The sequence below is a fragment of the Girardinichthys multiradiatus genome, chromosome 5 (assembly GCF_021462225.1).
Source record: "Girardinichthys multiradiatus isolate DD_20200921_A chromosome 5, DD_fGirMul_XY1, whole genome shotgun sequence".
Taxonomy (NCBI): domain Eukaryota; kingdom Metazoa; phylum Chordata; class Actinopteri; order Cyprinodontiformes; family Goodeidae; genus Girardinichthys; species Girardinichthys multiradiatus.
In genome coordinates this window covers 43,466,801-43,482,077 of record NC_061798.1, presented here as the reverse complement: position 1 = coordinate 43,482,077, position 15,277 = coordinate 43,466,801, and the positions used below count along the sequence as shown (strand labels likewise).

Here is a 15,277-nt window from a genome sequence, read left to right as displayed (position 1 = left end):
CACAAGCACACATATTGGATGTTTTGTTGTCTGTTAAAGGTCCTGTTCTTAACTTTGATCTGTGTTGTGGCATTCAGGTGGCAGGTGCCCTGTGCTGAACAGCCTGTGTGAAAACAACCCCTGTCCAGAGGGGATGGACTGTGTGGCAGACCCTAGAGATACTGTTTATAGCTGTGTGTGTCCTGAGGGCAAGAAGGGCAAATGCTCTGGTAAGAATATTTCTCTTTATATAATAAATCCTTTTGCACATTTCTTACTATCTTTGATATTAAATCCAATGTAAAATGCAGCATATTGTAAGATTTTTTAGGTAGTAGGGGTGTCACGAGAAAATCCCACAATATTACTCAAAGTGAGTCCTGTCCAGTTGCTGGCAGCATATGCCTTTGTCTGGCGAGTGTAAGCAGTTATTATGGGTGTGTGCTTCAAGCATGTCGACCTGTAATGTTGTTTGAGAGTCTTATTTTGAAGTAATAAAGGAATTAGTTCTTTATTTGCGCTGGTGTGTTGACAGAACCGGCTCATCGGGCCTGCTCGCAGCAGTCTGTTGCATAAAACACTGAGGAGAACTAGAGGTGTGCCGATCAGAGTTTTTGGTCGATTTCTAATCTCTAGTTTTTGTAAAGCTTTGACCTGTCGATGCCTGTGGTTTTTCATTAAGAACTATAATTCATTATGTATATTTGGAGCAAATGTGATGTCATGCCATGTCTTTCAAGTAGCATTTAAACACATTTGTAGTATTAAAAACACAGACAAAATGAAATGGATTTGGAATTTTAAACTGTCTTCAAATGGAAACCATTAGCCTCATAGCATAATTGCCCAAGTCATATAAGCCAAAATATAACTTTAGCAATTATGCTTTGAGGCTAATAATTTCCAAATTCAGCCTTTTCCATGACAGACTGAGGTTGAAAACTGAAAAGGCTTTTGTTTTACCTAATTTGGCCTTTTTGTTATCTCTCTCACTCTGGCAACCCGAATGAACCACAAACACACTTTTTTTTTTAAATAGCTTTTTATATACAGTACAGACCAAACGTTTGGACACAGCTTCTCATTCAAAGTGTTTTTTTTTTATTTTCATGACTATGAATATTGTAGCTTCACACTGAAGGCATCAAAACTATGAATTAACACATGTGGAATTATATACTGAACAAAAAAGTGTGAAACAACTGAAAATATGTCTTATATTCTAGGTTCTTCAAAGTAGCCACCTTTTGCTTTGATTACTGCTCCGCACACTCTTGGCATTCTGTTGATGAGCTTCAAGAGGTAGTCACCTGAAATGGTTTTCCAAAAGTTCCCAGAGATGCTTAGCACTTGTTGGCCCTTGAACCTTCACTCTGTGGTCCAGCTCACCCCAAACCATCTCGATTGGGTTCAGGTACGGTGACTGTGGAGGCCAGGTCATCTGGTGCAGCACCCCATCACTCTCCTTCTTGGTCAAATAGCCCTTACACAGCCTGGAGGTGTGTTTGGGGTCATTGTCCTGTTGAAAAATAAATGATGGTCCAACTAAACGCAAACCGGATGGAATAGCATGCCGCTGCAAGATGCTGTGGTAGCCATGCTGGTTCAGTATGCCTTCAATTTTGAATAAATCCCCAACAGTGTCACCAGCAAAGCACCCCCACACCATCACACCTCCTCCTCCATGCTACACGGTGGGAACCAGGCGTGTAGAGTCCATCCGTTCACCTCTTCTGCGCCGCCAAAGATCTCAAACTTGGACTCATCAGACCAAAACACAGATTTCCACTGGTCTAATGTCCATTCCCTGTGTTCTTTAGCCCAAACAAGTCTCTTCTGCTTGTTGCCTGTCCTCAGCAGTGGTTTCCTTGCAGCTATTTTACCATGAAGGCCTGATTCACACAGTCTCCTCTTAACAGTTGTTCTAGAGATGTGTCTGCTGCTAGAACTCTGTGTGGCATTGACCTGTTCTCTAATCTGAGCTGCTGTTAACCTGCGATTTCTGAGGCTGGTGACTCGGATGAACTTATCGTCCGCAGCAGAGGTGACTCTTGGTCTTCCTTTCCTGGGGCAGTCCTCATTTGAGCCAGTTTCTTTGTAGGGCTTGTAGGGAACTGTATTTGAAATGGTCTCACGTCTTTACTCACATATACTGTATTCTGAAACTGAAATTTATAAGTGGTTAACAAGATGCGTTGTTCTGTTTTTGCGTCTGCACTTGGGGACACTTTCAAAGTTTTTCCAATTGTTTGGACCGACTGACCTTCATTTCTTAAAGTAATGATGGCTACTCGTTTTTCTTTATTTAGCTGCTTTTTTCTTGCCATAATACAAATTCTAACAGTCTATTCAGTAGGACTATCAGCTGTGTACTGTATCCACCTCCTGCACAACATAACTGATGGTCCCAACCCCATTTATAAGGCTTGAAATCCCACTTATTAAGCCTGACAGGGCACACCTGTGAAGTGAAAACCATTTCAGATGACTACCTCTTGAAGCTCATCAACAGAATACCAAGAGTGTACGGAGCAGTAATCAAAGCAAAAGGTGGTTACTTTGAAGAACCTAGAATATAAGACATATTTTCAGTTGTTTCACACTTTTTTGTTCAGTATATAATTCCACATGTGTTAATTCATAGTTTTGAGGCCTTCAGTGTGAAGCTACAATATTCATAGTCATTAAAATAAAGAAAACTCTTTTAATGAGAAGGTGTTTCCAAACGTTTGGTCTGTACTGTACTTTGACTTCATTTTGAATGCTTTAGTGATACTAAAAATACTCTTTTTAGGAATGGCGTAAACACGAAAGGGTGATGTCAGCACGAGCTGGTAGTGCTGACAATGGAGCATTTACTGAATGGAAAAAATCAAATCTTTGAGTCTCTCACTGATGGGTCACCAGTCAGGGCAGATAAAGCTGAAAATAGTACCATTTTGATGACCAGCTTATTTCTTGCTACATTTATAAAGAAATCCTCAGTAATTGTTTGTGTGGAAGCAATTCTGGCTGCTCTGTTGAAAGAAACTGATGCTGGTAGACAATATACAAATGATTTGTAAGCACTGTAAGAATACCTTGACTGGTTAGGTATTGGCTGCTAACAACACTAGAGTAAGCCATCAGCTTTATTGCTACTATTGATGCTAAACTAAAGGGCCAGTTGGCTGCATTACACCACTTTGTGGCATGGTGTGGAAACAATAATCTAATCTTGAATGTGAATAAAACAAAGGAGATGATTGTAGATTTTAAGAGAAACAGGAATAGGTCAAACACTATTTCCATCATGGGAGAAGAAGTGGAGGTGGTGGAGGAGTATAAATACCTCGGTGTTCACCTGGACAACAGACTGGAGTGGAGATGCAGCTGTGAAGGACTCTACAAGAAGGGACAGAGCAGACCGGAAGCTCAGGAGGAAGCTTAGGTCCTTCTGTGTTTGCAGCAGGATGCTGCAGATCTTCTATAAGTCTGTTGTGGAGAGTGTGATCTCTTCTGCCATCATCTGCTGGGGTCGCAGCATCAGAGCCAAAGACATAAAAAAGCTCAACAAGCTAATAAAGAAGTATGGCTCTGTTCTGGGGACTCCTGGAGATCATTGTGCAAAGAAGGATTCTTCATTCAATGAAGATCATTATGGAGAACCCTGATCATTCATGAGACTGTTGTACAACAACAGAGTGTCTTCAGTCAGAGGCTTCTTCAGATTTGCTGCAAGACAGACCGCTTCAGGAGATCCTTCCTGCCCACGGCCATCAGCATCTACAACAGTTCCTTGAGGAAACCTGTAAAAACCTGCATAATATGAGCTACAACAACATTTAATTTCCCTTTGGGATTAATAAAGTATTGGATTGATTGAATTAGATCCCCTCTAGGTCAAACCCTAACATATTTAATACATAACTGAGTAATTCTACTCTGAATAGAGATTCTTTTACACATATTTGAGGTTTATAAAACCATTTTCTGTAAAAAAAAAGTAAACAAAAAGGGGTTATTTAAAAAAAAAATATTGCTAACATATTGTCTCATGAACCCAGTGTTGTGCATCATCTTGTCTCCTGAGCTCGATGTATGTTTCACCCCTTCTGGATTCACAATGTATTTTTGCTCTACCTGTTCTTAGTGAATGTCTTTTATCTTGTTTCAGATGGCCACTCACTGACATTCAGTGGAAATGGTTATGTGAAGTACCGTCTGATGGAGAATGACAACAAGGAGCTGATGAAACTGTCTCTCAGGCTCAGGACCTTCTCTAGCCATGCCACTGTCATGTATGCTAAAGGGACAGACTATAGCATCCTTGAGGTGTGTTGTGACTCATTTTGTAGTCTTGTTCAACATGTGTATCTTCAGACTTTTAACCTGTGCCCTCTTAACTGCCCAACATCTCCATATCTAAAGAGCCAAATAAATGCAAAACAAACCTTGCCCCTTCCTGAGCCCTGTCAGTTATGTGTATGAGAACTGATGAGTTCAAAAGGGCATTTAAAAACTCAACAAAACATTGACACGGTTGAGTATGGGAATGTGGCTAGTTGGGAGGAAAAAAACTAACACAAGTTATTTTTTCAGTGAAAGGAAACAGACATACACACATTCCTTTTATTTAGTCTGTCTGGAAGGGCACCCTGCATGCCAAACAAAGAGGCTTTAAATTTCAGGCTGCCATCTATGTTTTTATATTTTAGATGTTTGAATAGAAATATATCATCGAATAAAGCAATTTGTTACCATATAAAAGTCAGAGTTGAGGCCAGGTTACATGGTTGGCCTGTTTTGATATATTCTGCCTTTATTCATCCAAACTCTGTGTTCACCTTCGAAATAGATTGTAAATGGACGCCTGCAGTACAAATTTGACTGCGGCAGCGGCCCCGGCCTGGTGTCAGTGCACAGCGCTCAAGTTAACGACGGGGAGTGGCACTCTGTTTCTCTGGAGGTGGATGGTAATTATGCCAAACTGGTACTGGACCGGGTGCACGCCGCCTCGGGCACAGCTCCAGGCACTCTGCGCACTCTCAACCTCGACAACAACATTTACTTCGGCGGACACCTCCGCCAGCTCTCCACCCAGCGCCTCGGCCGCAGCCTGCCTGTCACCAATGGGCTGCGTGGCTGCATGGAGGCCATCGCTCTGAACGGCCAAGAGCTGCCTCTCAACACCAGAGCTCAGCGGGCCCACGCGGTGCTGGAAGACATCGTGGATGTGGCACCAGGCTGTGCACTCGCACCTGCTGAGAGTTGTTCCAGCAACCCCTGCACCAACGGAGGGAGCTGCGTATCTTCGCCTAATGGAGGTAAATATTCTTTTGCTACTTTGATCATATGCACCAAATTAATTTAACTTTCAACCTGGAGAATCATAAATTATAAACAGAAGAGACAAATCAAGGCAGTCTCCTCTTCAGAGGGTTTTTGTTAGAAATATGCTTAATTTGTTCAGTTTCAAAGGAAACACCTGCATAATAAAGAAGAAAATCATTCCTTATCAGAATTCTGATTGTAGAAATGTTACACTCAGTGGCACTTCCTCATTAGCCTTCTCTTGGGTGAACTCCACAGGCTACTTCTGCAAGTGTCCTGCATCTTTCATGGGCACACACTGTGAGATTGCAATAAGTCCTTGTGCCTCCAACCCCTGCCTGTACGGTGGCACCTGTGTACCTCGTGCAGATGACTTCTACTGCCAGTGCAGAGGGCAGTACTCAGGACAGAGGTATCACGCTGCTTCTTACTGGATCTTCCTAACATTAACATTTATGTTCTGTAGATATAAATGTAGATATATATACATTTGCACAGCTAATATGTGTAATTTGTTTGTAACATACTAGGCTTTGAAAAGTATTCCTGCTCCTTGAACTTTTCTGCATTTGTTACATTACAACCACATACATTATTGTATTTTATTGGGACTTTATGTGATGGACTAATACAGAATAGTGCTTACTTATAAAATAGAAGGACAAGCACACAAAGATCAAGTTGCTTTGCAAATAATATTCTAAAAAGTGTGGTGTTCTTTTATTTTCAGCTTATTTAAGTCAATACTGTAAAACAACATTTGACTGATATTATTGCTAGTTCTATTGGAGCAGATCTTTTGCCCATTCTTCCTTGCAAAATATGTCAAACTCAATCAGAATAGATGTGTATATGTTTTTATTCTTGCTATAGATTCTTAATTTGATTTAATTCTGAACTTAGTCTAGGCAATTCTAACATAGGAATAAGCTAGGATCTAAGCTCAGGATCTGCTCAACATTCAGCTCCATCCATATTCCCATCAGCTATGACCAGCTTACCTGTCCTTGCTAAATGAAAGCTTGCAGACGCATGCATGATGCTGCCAATACTGTGTCTCACTGAAGAGATGGAGTGTTGTCATCATTCCACAAAGGACAGATTTGCATACTGTATATTCCTCAACCTGAAATATGGATCTCTGTACCTCCTCCCGAGTTAGCATGGGCCTCATGGCTCTCTCTCTGATCTACTTGCCCAGCCTGTTTGGAACATCTTCACATCTTTACCCCTGACCTGTCTGGTGTGTTATTTGGTCTTCATGATGTTGATTATTCACTCATCTTCTTGTACGTCTCCATTGTGACCTTATACTGAGATTAAATTACACACAGGTGGACTCTGAGTGCAGTTGGTTGCACTGGATTTTTATTTAGCGAAGAGTCTGAATACAAAGACACTGAATGTTTTTCAGATTTGTACAAAAAGTTTTTTTATATTTCTCCACTTCACAAATATGCACTACCTTATGTTGGTTTATCACATCAAATCCAACTTAAAAAAAAAAGTTTGTGGTTGTAACGTTAGAAAGTTACCTGCTAACAAAACTACTAATGCAGCAGAAATTACAAAAATGAGCACTGTAAACACATTTCAGAAGTTGAGCCCTTGTGTATTTTCATACGGGTCATTTATGAAATTCAGGTGCCAATTAGGGCCGTACTGCAGAGACAACCCCTGCAAAAACAGTGGAAAGTGTATCGACAGCCTGGATGGTCCTGTGTGTGAGTGTGAAGCTGGATTCCAAGGAGACAGGTTTGTCTGTTGGGATTGAAATTCTCCAACTGGATATGTTTGATGTTTTGCATCAGTGCCTCTCTGAATCCCACCGTTTTGTGTCCAAGGTGCCTGAGTGATGTTGATGAGTGCATCAAAAACCCATGCACCAACGGAGGCCAGTGCCAAAACACATACGGTTCTTTTAAGTGTAACTGCTCACTGGGTTTCCATGGACAGATTTGTGAACACCCAGCAGAGGTCCAGAATCAGTTTGTCTCTACCTCCTGGAACATCGGGCTAGAGGAGGCGATCGGCATTGTGGTTTTCGTGTTCTGCATCTTCATACTGGTCCTTCTCTTCATCATCATCCGCAAAAGAGCCTGTTGCAGAAAGTCAAAAACAGGCAACGACGACAAACACCCTGGGGGTTCCAGCATGCCTCACTCCTTTCTCCAGAGGCCTTACTTTGACTCCAAACTCAACAAGAACATCTACTCTGACATCCCTCCTCAGGTGCCTGTGCGTCCCATCTCCTACACTCCCAGCATTCCCAGTGACTCGCGGAACAACTTAGACAGAAACTCGTTCGAAGGCTCAACCATCCCAGAGCACCCAGAGTTCACCACATTCAACCCAGATTCTGTTCATGGACACCGTAAAACCGTTGCTGTCTGCAGCGTGGCACCCAATCTCCCCCCTCCTCCCCCGTCCAACTCGGTCTCAGATAGTGACTCCATACAGAAGCCCAACTGGGACTATGATTATGACAGTAAGTTTGCTTCCATCTGGCAGCTATTTTACATACCTGATTGTATGCCTTTATTAAAAAGCACTTTGCATTAGGTTTCCTGAATCCAGTTCTTTTTTTGGATTTTGATCCAATAAAGATTTCTGAATTTAGGTATCTGCTGAAACCAATATTTTCCAGTTTGACCAGTTAAAGGTTGCTGAAACTTTAATGGTGTTCTATAAATTAATATGAATAAATCAAGAAAGGACCGTCAGTTATACAACTGCAGTTTTAGCCTTCCCCTGTATTTATACTTAAATAATTGATTAAATCAGTACATAACAGGCGTCATAACGATCATTTCACGCCAATTTTCACAATACTGTCCGCTGTCAGCCTGCTAAATCTGAGTACAGACTGCTGGGAGGGAGGAAGTTGGGGCACATTAAGATTCAAGACACCAAGGCAGTAAAAGAAAAGCTTCTGCAGTCTTTTGAAAGCTCAACAGAATCAAATGAAGCAACTTTTTGTCATCTGGTTAGCCTTTCTGTTGTCTGATAAAGTTCTTGCACTCCTCTGAAGAGGAAATGCCTCTCCTTAGTTATATTTATTTATAATATGCAAAGAATTCAGCTAACAGAAGTCATTATAATTGTAGCTTTTCATATATTATCATATATTATATTTGTAAATGTAATTTACAACACATGTAGAAAGATGTGATTGTTAACATGAGTTGTTAACATGAGTTAACAGAAGATTTGTTTTGTATTTGAGATTAAAATTTGACTGTCCCCTAATGCTCGATTTATTTACATCTTTACTTTTGCAGCTAAAGTGGTGGACTTAGACTCCTGCCTGACCAAGAAGCCTGTGGAGGAGAGCGCCTGCCAGCTGTACAACACCAGAGGCAGCATGTCCGAGGTCCACTCCCTCAGCTCCTTCCAGTCAGAGTCATGCGACGACAACGGTACGCTCCCATCTTTTCAGGACATGCTAACCTGACAGCACACTTTCAGAAATGCTACATTATTTTTAACAAACAAGCATTTTGTAATAAGTTTATTCTCCTTTTGTGCAGTGCCTCGTATATTTACAGCTAACTTTGAATTTTTGCATGTGCTGAACAAATGACCTGGTAGTGGCTGTGGGGTCACATGTCTTTTTTTCTGTTTCTTTTCGCTGCGGGGCTTCAGCTCCCATATGGATCAAATCAGTCCACAGATCCAGAACAAGGTTTTAAGCAAGGGGGTCCGGCCTGTAAGTCCTCAGTCACTGTCGGTACAGACGGAAGAAATCACAACTCCCTGTGCCTTGTAATTCTCCTGGGATTATTTATTTAAGACCTGGCTTTTTTTTTTTTTTTTTTTACTTACTCTGCGAGTCTGTTTGAGTTCATCTTCAAAAACAAGTTGAACTGTTGTTCAAAATCTGCTCATCAGTGACTTTTATTTTACCTTTTATTTATTACTTATTCTTATTTTCTGTTTTTTGTTTCTCTCACTCTTTTTCATCCAAACTTTAGATGCAAATGGATGTTTAACATCAAAGAGTATTTTACCAGGGTATACACATTCATTTTGTGTTCTCCTATTTTTTCCATTTTATTTATGTTATCTTCATCTCATGTACAGTTTCATCTCAGTAAAGCAGAAGGTGATCTAAAAGTTTTTTTTTTTCAAAAATGTTATTCAAATTGTGAAACATGTATACATTTACCACATAGGGATACATTTTAAGATTGTACCTTTAATTTTTATGGCTTACAACTAATAAAAAACAAAAATTCAGTTTCTCAGACAATTTGAAGATCACATGAGACCTAATAAAATGTATATTTTCATTGCAGATTTATTATGGGATGTCTTTAGTCTGGCCTAAGTAATCATAGGGAACACTGACTTGAACGTTGTTCAGTACAGTCACAAAGGCACAACAGGGGTTGGCAAGCACATCAATGGAAAGTTTAGTGGAAGGAAAAAGTGTTCAAAATTGATAGCCATAGTCTTGAGAGGATTGTGAATCCAAGCCAATTCTAGATTCACAAGACATTGACTGCAGCTAGTATCAGTAAAGAAAAACATTTTTTTGCACATAAGCAATCAATAAAATACGAGTTTGACTTTTTGAAGTGAATTATGGAACTTTTTGATGAAAGTTTAATTTGCTGAGATGTACCTGTATATGATAAAGATTATTCCATCATCACAGTGTTCATCCACACTTTTAAAATGCCAAACATTTTCAAATTTTAAAGAAAAACATTACATAAGTCTGCTTTCTGAACACACAATCTTCTCTGTGTTCGTATCTCTGGGGAATTTCACTGATTCTTCCATCTGTACTGTCAGTGGCACCCTCTGGCTCACAGTATGTAGTTGTTGTGTGTTATCTTGCACAAACAGAACCTGACCTTCCCCATTCCCCTCGCTACAAACAAACCCTCTGACATTGTCTCATCCCCAGCCATAAACCCCCTCAGAGACTCAGTGTTGATGCTTAAAAGACTAAAACAGTGTGAACAGCAACAAGGACAGCAATGTGTGTGGGACCTATTGCCTGTGCTGCCATCACTCCAACCACATTCCACCTGTGTTTGCTTGTTTTTTGTTTTATGAATGATCAAGGCTTTAATTTGTACTAATCTTAGGTCTTTTTCATTCACTCTCCCCTCCTCTGCCTCTCACAAGCCTCCATTGTGACGGTTATCCACCTTGTCAATCCTGTTGTTGACACGGTGGAAGGAGAAGGTACTCTTCTAGCTTGCGTCCACTGGTATTGTTGTCCTCTGTGTTTGGATGTCAAGTGCAGGTTGTGACTCTTGTCATTATCTTACACAAACAACTCTCATCCAATGCTGTCCTCCTCATTTTTAGATTTAGTGTGATTTGGACAGGAATGTCTTGTTACTTTGGGGATTCTAGTGATTTATTCGAACTGTTCTTTTATCAGGGCAGATTGATTATGCAACTTCAGTGACTTTTTAAAAAAAGGCATTGGGTGAAAAAGTTTGAATTTCTTGTCTCTACCCAGCTTTTGAACATAGTCTCCATGGCTTTGGAGAGGCCATTCAAGAAGCCTTATGTAAGCTTCATTAAACCAGGTTTTATGTGTGTATGGGGTTGTTGTCCTGTTGGAACACCAACTTGTCTCCAAGTTTTAACCATCTTACCCAAGCTGTCACCCTTAGATGAAAACAATGTTTTGCATCTCGTCATGTATGCAGGCGTAGTTAAAAACTCACGTCAACTACCAAAGTGTGGTGGTCAATTAAATAAACACAATTCATGACAGAAGCTTGTTGTTGGATTCTAAAATTGTGTGGTTTCCCTGCATCTTGCTAAGAGGCATTCATCAAATATTAGTGGGCTGTATGTATATATTTGAGCCCATAATTCTGAACCTGTGTGGATTAAAGAAAACTAACAATGAATTCAAACTTGTTTACCCATTTCTTGTTTTTTTAATTAAATGAAGTTGCATGTTGCATTATTAGCACACATTAATAAAAGGATCATTCATTTTGGCCATATATACAATCTTCGGACTGGAATTGTATGTGTGTAAAAAGACTAAAGGAAATTGGCCAGAACAGGTCACAAACCTCCTGATGTGTAAGAAAATGGCAAAGCTGTTATGTGTTTTTTAACGTGCCTCTCATTATGTGCCCATTGCTTTTTCATTGTTATTCTTAGCTGACTGTTTAGGTTTATAATGTATCTTGTTCTTTCTCTTTCTCCCCCATCCTGCCTCGCATAAAGAGTCTTTTTTGGCTCATGATCTCAAGAACCCAAGAGGTGACTTTTTACATCTTTGTTTGTCTGGTGGTCACTGTTGCTCCTGACCCCATCCTGAAACGTTTAACCACTAACTCTGAAATCCGAGGTAAAAAGGTGTTAAACCTTCGCTGCAAGGTGAAGCTGGAATGACAGAACACTGCAGTGACATTGTCATATGTTGACTCCATCTTTGATTGATCTCCTCTAAAGCACTACCTTGCATGGTTTGAGGCTGTGACATAATGTATGATCAAATGTGTTGCTTACTCAGTGCCTAACTGAATGTATTCCCATTTGTGTTTTTGTATCTGTTTTCTCATTATGTATTTTTAAAATTCCAAAAGTCTAAAAGTCTATATTCTATAATAAACTTAAAGGGATTATTTTTGCTGAAACAGGATGCAAGACGAACAGATCTGCATTAAACGTACAGTCAGGCAGAAGCTGGAAGACCCGTTTTTACCCAAGTTCAATTCAACAAATGGCATTTGAACCTATCAATTTAATGTTGCAGTGGCTTCATTGCTGTGCTTATGTAACATTTTAAAATTCAGATTTCGGAACTTGCAGATTCATTTTTAGAAGGCAAAAGATTGGACTGCTGCAGTCATGTTGCCAGACAGAAGTAAAACAAATAAGGAAAAAACTGGATGGAGCTGAAACTTCTGATCGTTGTTTCACGCTGGACACAAATGACATTGCTTAAAAATGCTAAAGGCCACAGAGTGATGGAAGCACAGATGAAAAGAAAAGGAAGATGAAAGTAGGCATATATTGTAACGGATTTCATCTTTGCAGTATTTACTACTGCACTATATTGTGCAGTCCTAGTTCATTTAAAACTTACCCTCAACCCAGTATCCGCCAATAATATGGTCACTACATTTTCCTAATATTGAGGAATCTCAGATAAACTGTTTCAAATGCTACCATGCAACATTTTGCTTTAAGAGAACTTTAATATGTAGCAGTGGATGGAAGCAGCTATTTATGTTGCTTTCATCATGTTTAAACCCTCTGTAGAGTCGCTGCTTTATAAAATCCAAGCGTATAAATGTATCACACTTTGGATCAATTCACACGCATGTCTTGAGTAAAATGCGAGGAACATTATCACCATACCTTAAAAAACAACCTGAAAAAGCCAAAAGGACTCTAATCCCATGAACGAACAGACTGAGAATCTTGAACCATGTTGTTTTAGACAAATATCTGTAATAAAATACAATTTAAACTGATACATTTGTCATATTGAAAAATATATTTCTGTCTATTTAATGTCTAAACAACTACTTCTATATTAATTTTAAAAACTACAATAACCCAGAAACTCTATTGCCCCTTTTCCACTGGCTCGATTTAGTCCGGCTCAGCTCCACTCGGCTCGCTTTGCGAGCATTCCATTACTGTTATCTCAGTACCGGTACCTACTTTATTGGTACCTCCTTCTTGGCAGGGCTAATCGAGGCCGAGTCGTTACTGTACGTGACGTGAACAAACGGCTGTTCACTGATTGGCCGTGGAAGCGGCCAGCAGTAAGAGTTGACCAGCGTGAAAAAAAACCAACCGCTATTTTCAAACGTGCATTCAAGCGAGTGAGAGAAACATATGATGGAGTTTGCACAGTTATCCGGAAACGTCACCCCTTGGAGCAACGACGAGGTGCAAGCTTTTCTAGCAATAATAGGAGACTGCAATGTTCAGCGGCAGCTGAATAAATATATAGGCAACAACTATTAGAAATAGAATGGGACCTAATTCAAATCTTTTCAAAGTCTCTTAAAGGGAAAGTGACATTTTTAATAATAATAAAACGGATGTCGAAATCCTACTCATCAAATCTGATTGTCAATGCAGTCAGCAGATTTAATCCCCCGGCAATAGACGTGTTACTTCTTGTTTTTGTAACGCGTTTCGGGCTTTTCTTCTTTACATTGGCGGTTGGGTGTTTCTTGCACATGATGCTTTAAAGCCGCGCCTCCAGGAGGTGTTCCCTTCAGCGGAGCAAAAGCGGGTCTATGGAAATGCAACACACAACGTGCAGAGGTTCCGGGCTGGCCAAATCAAGCCAGTGGAAAAGGGGCATATGTTCTACTAAACCCAGCTTTTTATAATTTGTACAAATCAGTGTTTTTAAAGCAAGCATAAAGCCGTAAACATCAGGATTAAGGTCCCTTTTGTGTTCACTCAGCTGTGACTGTTGCATGATGTTGATTTTTACCATTAACATGACGTATGGCCATTTTTCATTGCAGATGCCTAATTATTTGTGCCTTTATCCAACAGGATATCACTGGGACACATCTGATTGGATGCCAAGTGTTCAACTTCCTGGAATCCAGGAGTTTCCGCATTATGAGGTTGTGGAGACTCCTGCGCCTCAGTACAATGATCCGAGTGCCATAGACACCGACTACTATCCCGGTGGCTTTGACATCGAGAGTGATTTTCCTCCACCGCCAGAGGATTTCCCTGCAAACGACGACCTCCCACCGCCACCTCTGCCAGAGTACACCGATCGCTGTGACACACTGCGTTCCCTGAACCGATCCTTGGAGAAGCCCAGCCCGGGAAGCTCCAGCTCGATCCACCAGCGCCCTGGCCTGCCCAAGCTCTACAGCCTGAACCAGTACCTGCCGCATCACTCCTACCCAAGTGACGGTGGTGACACTGAGGGCCAGGGCACTTCCTCCACCTCTGCTACCATCACCCCAGCTTCCACCATGGGCAACAACGGTTACAGAGGGGGGTATGCCTTAGGTTGCAGCCGGGACTTTGACTCCTCAGCTCTAGACAGCATGTCCATGTCTCTGTACACATCCACGGCCTCCTGCTCAGACATGTCGGCATGCTGCGAGGAGTCTGAGGTGATGATAAGCGACTACGAGAGCAGCGAGGAGGGACACTTTGAACAGCTGACCATCCCGATGCTGAATTCCCAACAGCACACTGAAGTCTGACACTGGATCCAAACAAAAGTGCCTGAACCCACAGCTACTTTCATTGGTAGGCCCTGACACAACACTAAAAATGCACAGTATGTGGAAACATAGAAGAGCACCACGCACATACCTGTCATGCAAAAGAATTGACAGTAGTTGTAAAGGGCCGGGGTGCTTGTCATTCACCCCTTTGCCATTTTGTACCTTTCTGGATTTGGTCATTTCGTAGGACAATGTGTTATTTGGTCTCGGCTAGGGGGACAGTTCATGCCACTTAAACGGCAAATGATTTAAAGTAATTTTCTATAAGCTGCTGATATTCTACTATAGGGAAATGGGAATATATGACTCCAGTAAATAATATCCACCACCAGCAGATTGCTTAAAGTGGAACTAAACCCCAAATCAACTTTTTTTGCAGATAAACTGTATAAACTGGGCCTTAGGTGGGGTATCTTTATGTTACTGTGCTATTTTTCTTAATTTCATGTAAACTTGTTTAATTCTGCAATATTTGTCCTAAACTTTCTTAGTGCTGCCCTCTTAGGGTTGAGTGGTGGTAACTGCAGTTGAATTTTCCTATTGGTTCAAACGGTACAGCTTGGTACATGCTTACGTCAGAGCCCCCGCGGTAAAACCATCTCACTCTGACAAACCCCCGTAGCGAGTCAGGAGTTGGAACTGCTCCTCCACTACGCCTAGTCAGCACCTTGAGCCAGCGGCTCAAACTGATAGGACTCAAGCCCACAGGGCCTCTCTTAACCTCCAATGATGAAGGGGGTGCTACCACTTTCTCCTGTCCTCATGACTACACC

The 15,277-nt window shown here is 41.0% G+C and overlaps 1 protein-coding gene across 8 annotated transcripts in view; it reads left to right on the top strand.

The window, feature by feature from the left end:
- The window catches only part of fat1a (FAT atypical cadherin 1a), a 112,059-nt gene extending 97,122 nt beyond the window's left edge, over positions 1–14,937 (top strand). For 2 of the 8 annotated variants that reach the window (XM_047364569.1, XM_047364566.1), the window contains 9 exons: positions 78–209; positions 4,136–4,293; positions 4,817–5,285; positions 5,551–5,704; positions 6,937–7,047; positions 7,137–7,780; positions 8,574–8,711; positions 11,503–11,538; positions 13,807–14,937. In XM_047364569.1, coding sequence (XP_047220525.1) covers positions 78–209; positions 4,136–4,293; positions 4,817–5,285; positions 5,551–5,704; positions 6,937–7,047; positions 7,137–7,780; positions 8,574–8,711; positions 11,503–11,538; positions 13,807–14,480 — 2,516 coding nt within the window. In that variant the 3' untranslated portion in view covers positions 14,481–14,937. Of the gene's footprint in view, positions 1–77; positions 210–4,135; positions 4,294–4,816; positions 5,286–5,550; positions 5,705–6,936; positions 7,048–7,136; positions 7,781–8,573; positions 8,712–8,937; positions 9,002–10,431; positions 10,492–11,502; positions 11,539–13,806 lie in introns of all 8 variants that reach the window. The other 6 variants (XM_047364570.1, XM_047364568.1, XR_007038167.1 and 3 more) reach the window with 5 other exon arrangements.
- The last annotated feature ends 340 nt before the right edge of the window (positions 14,938–15,277 follow it).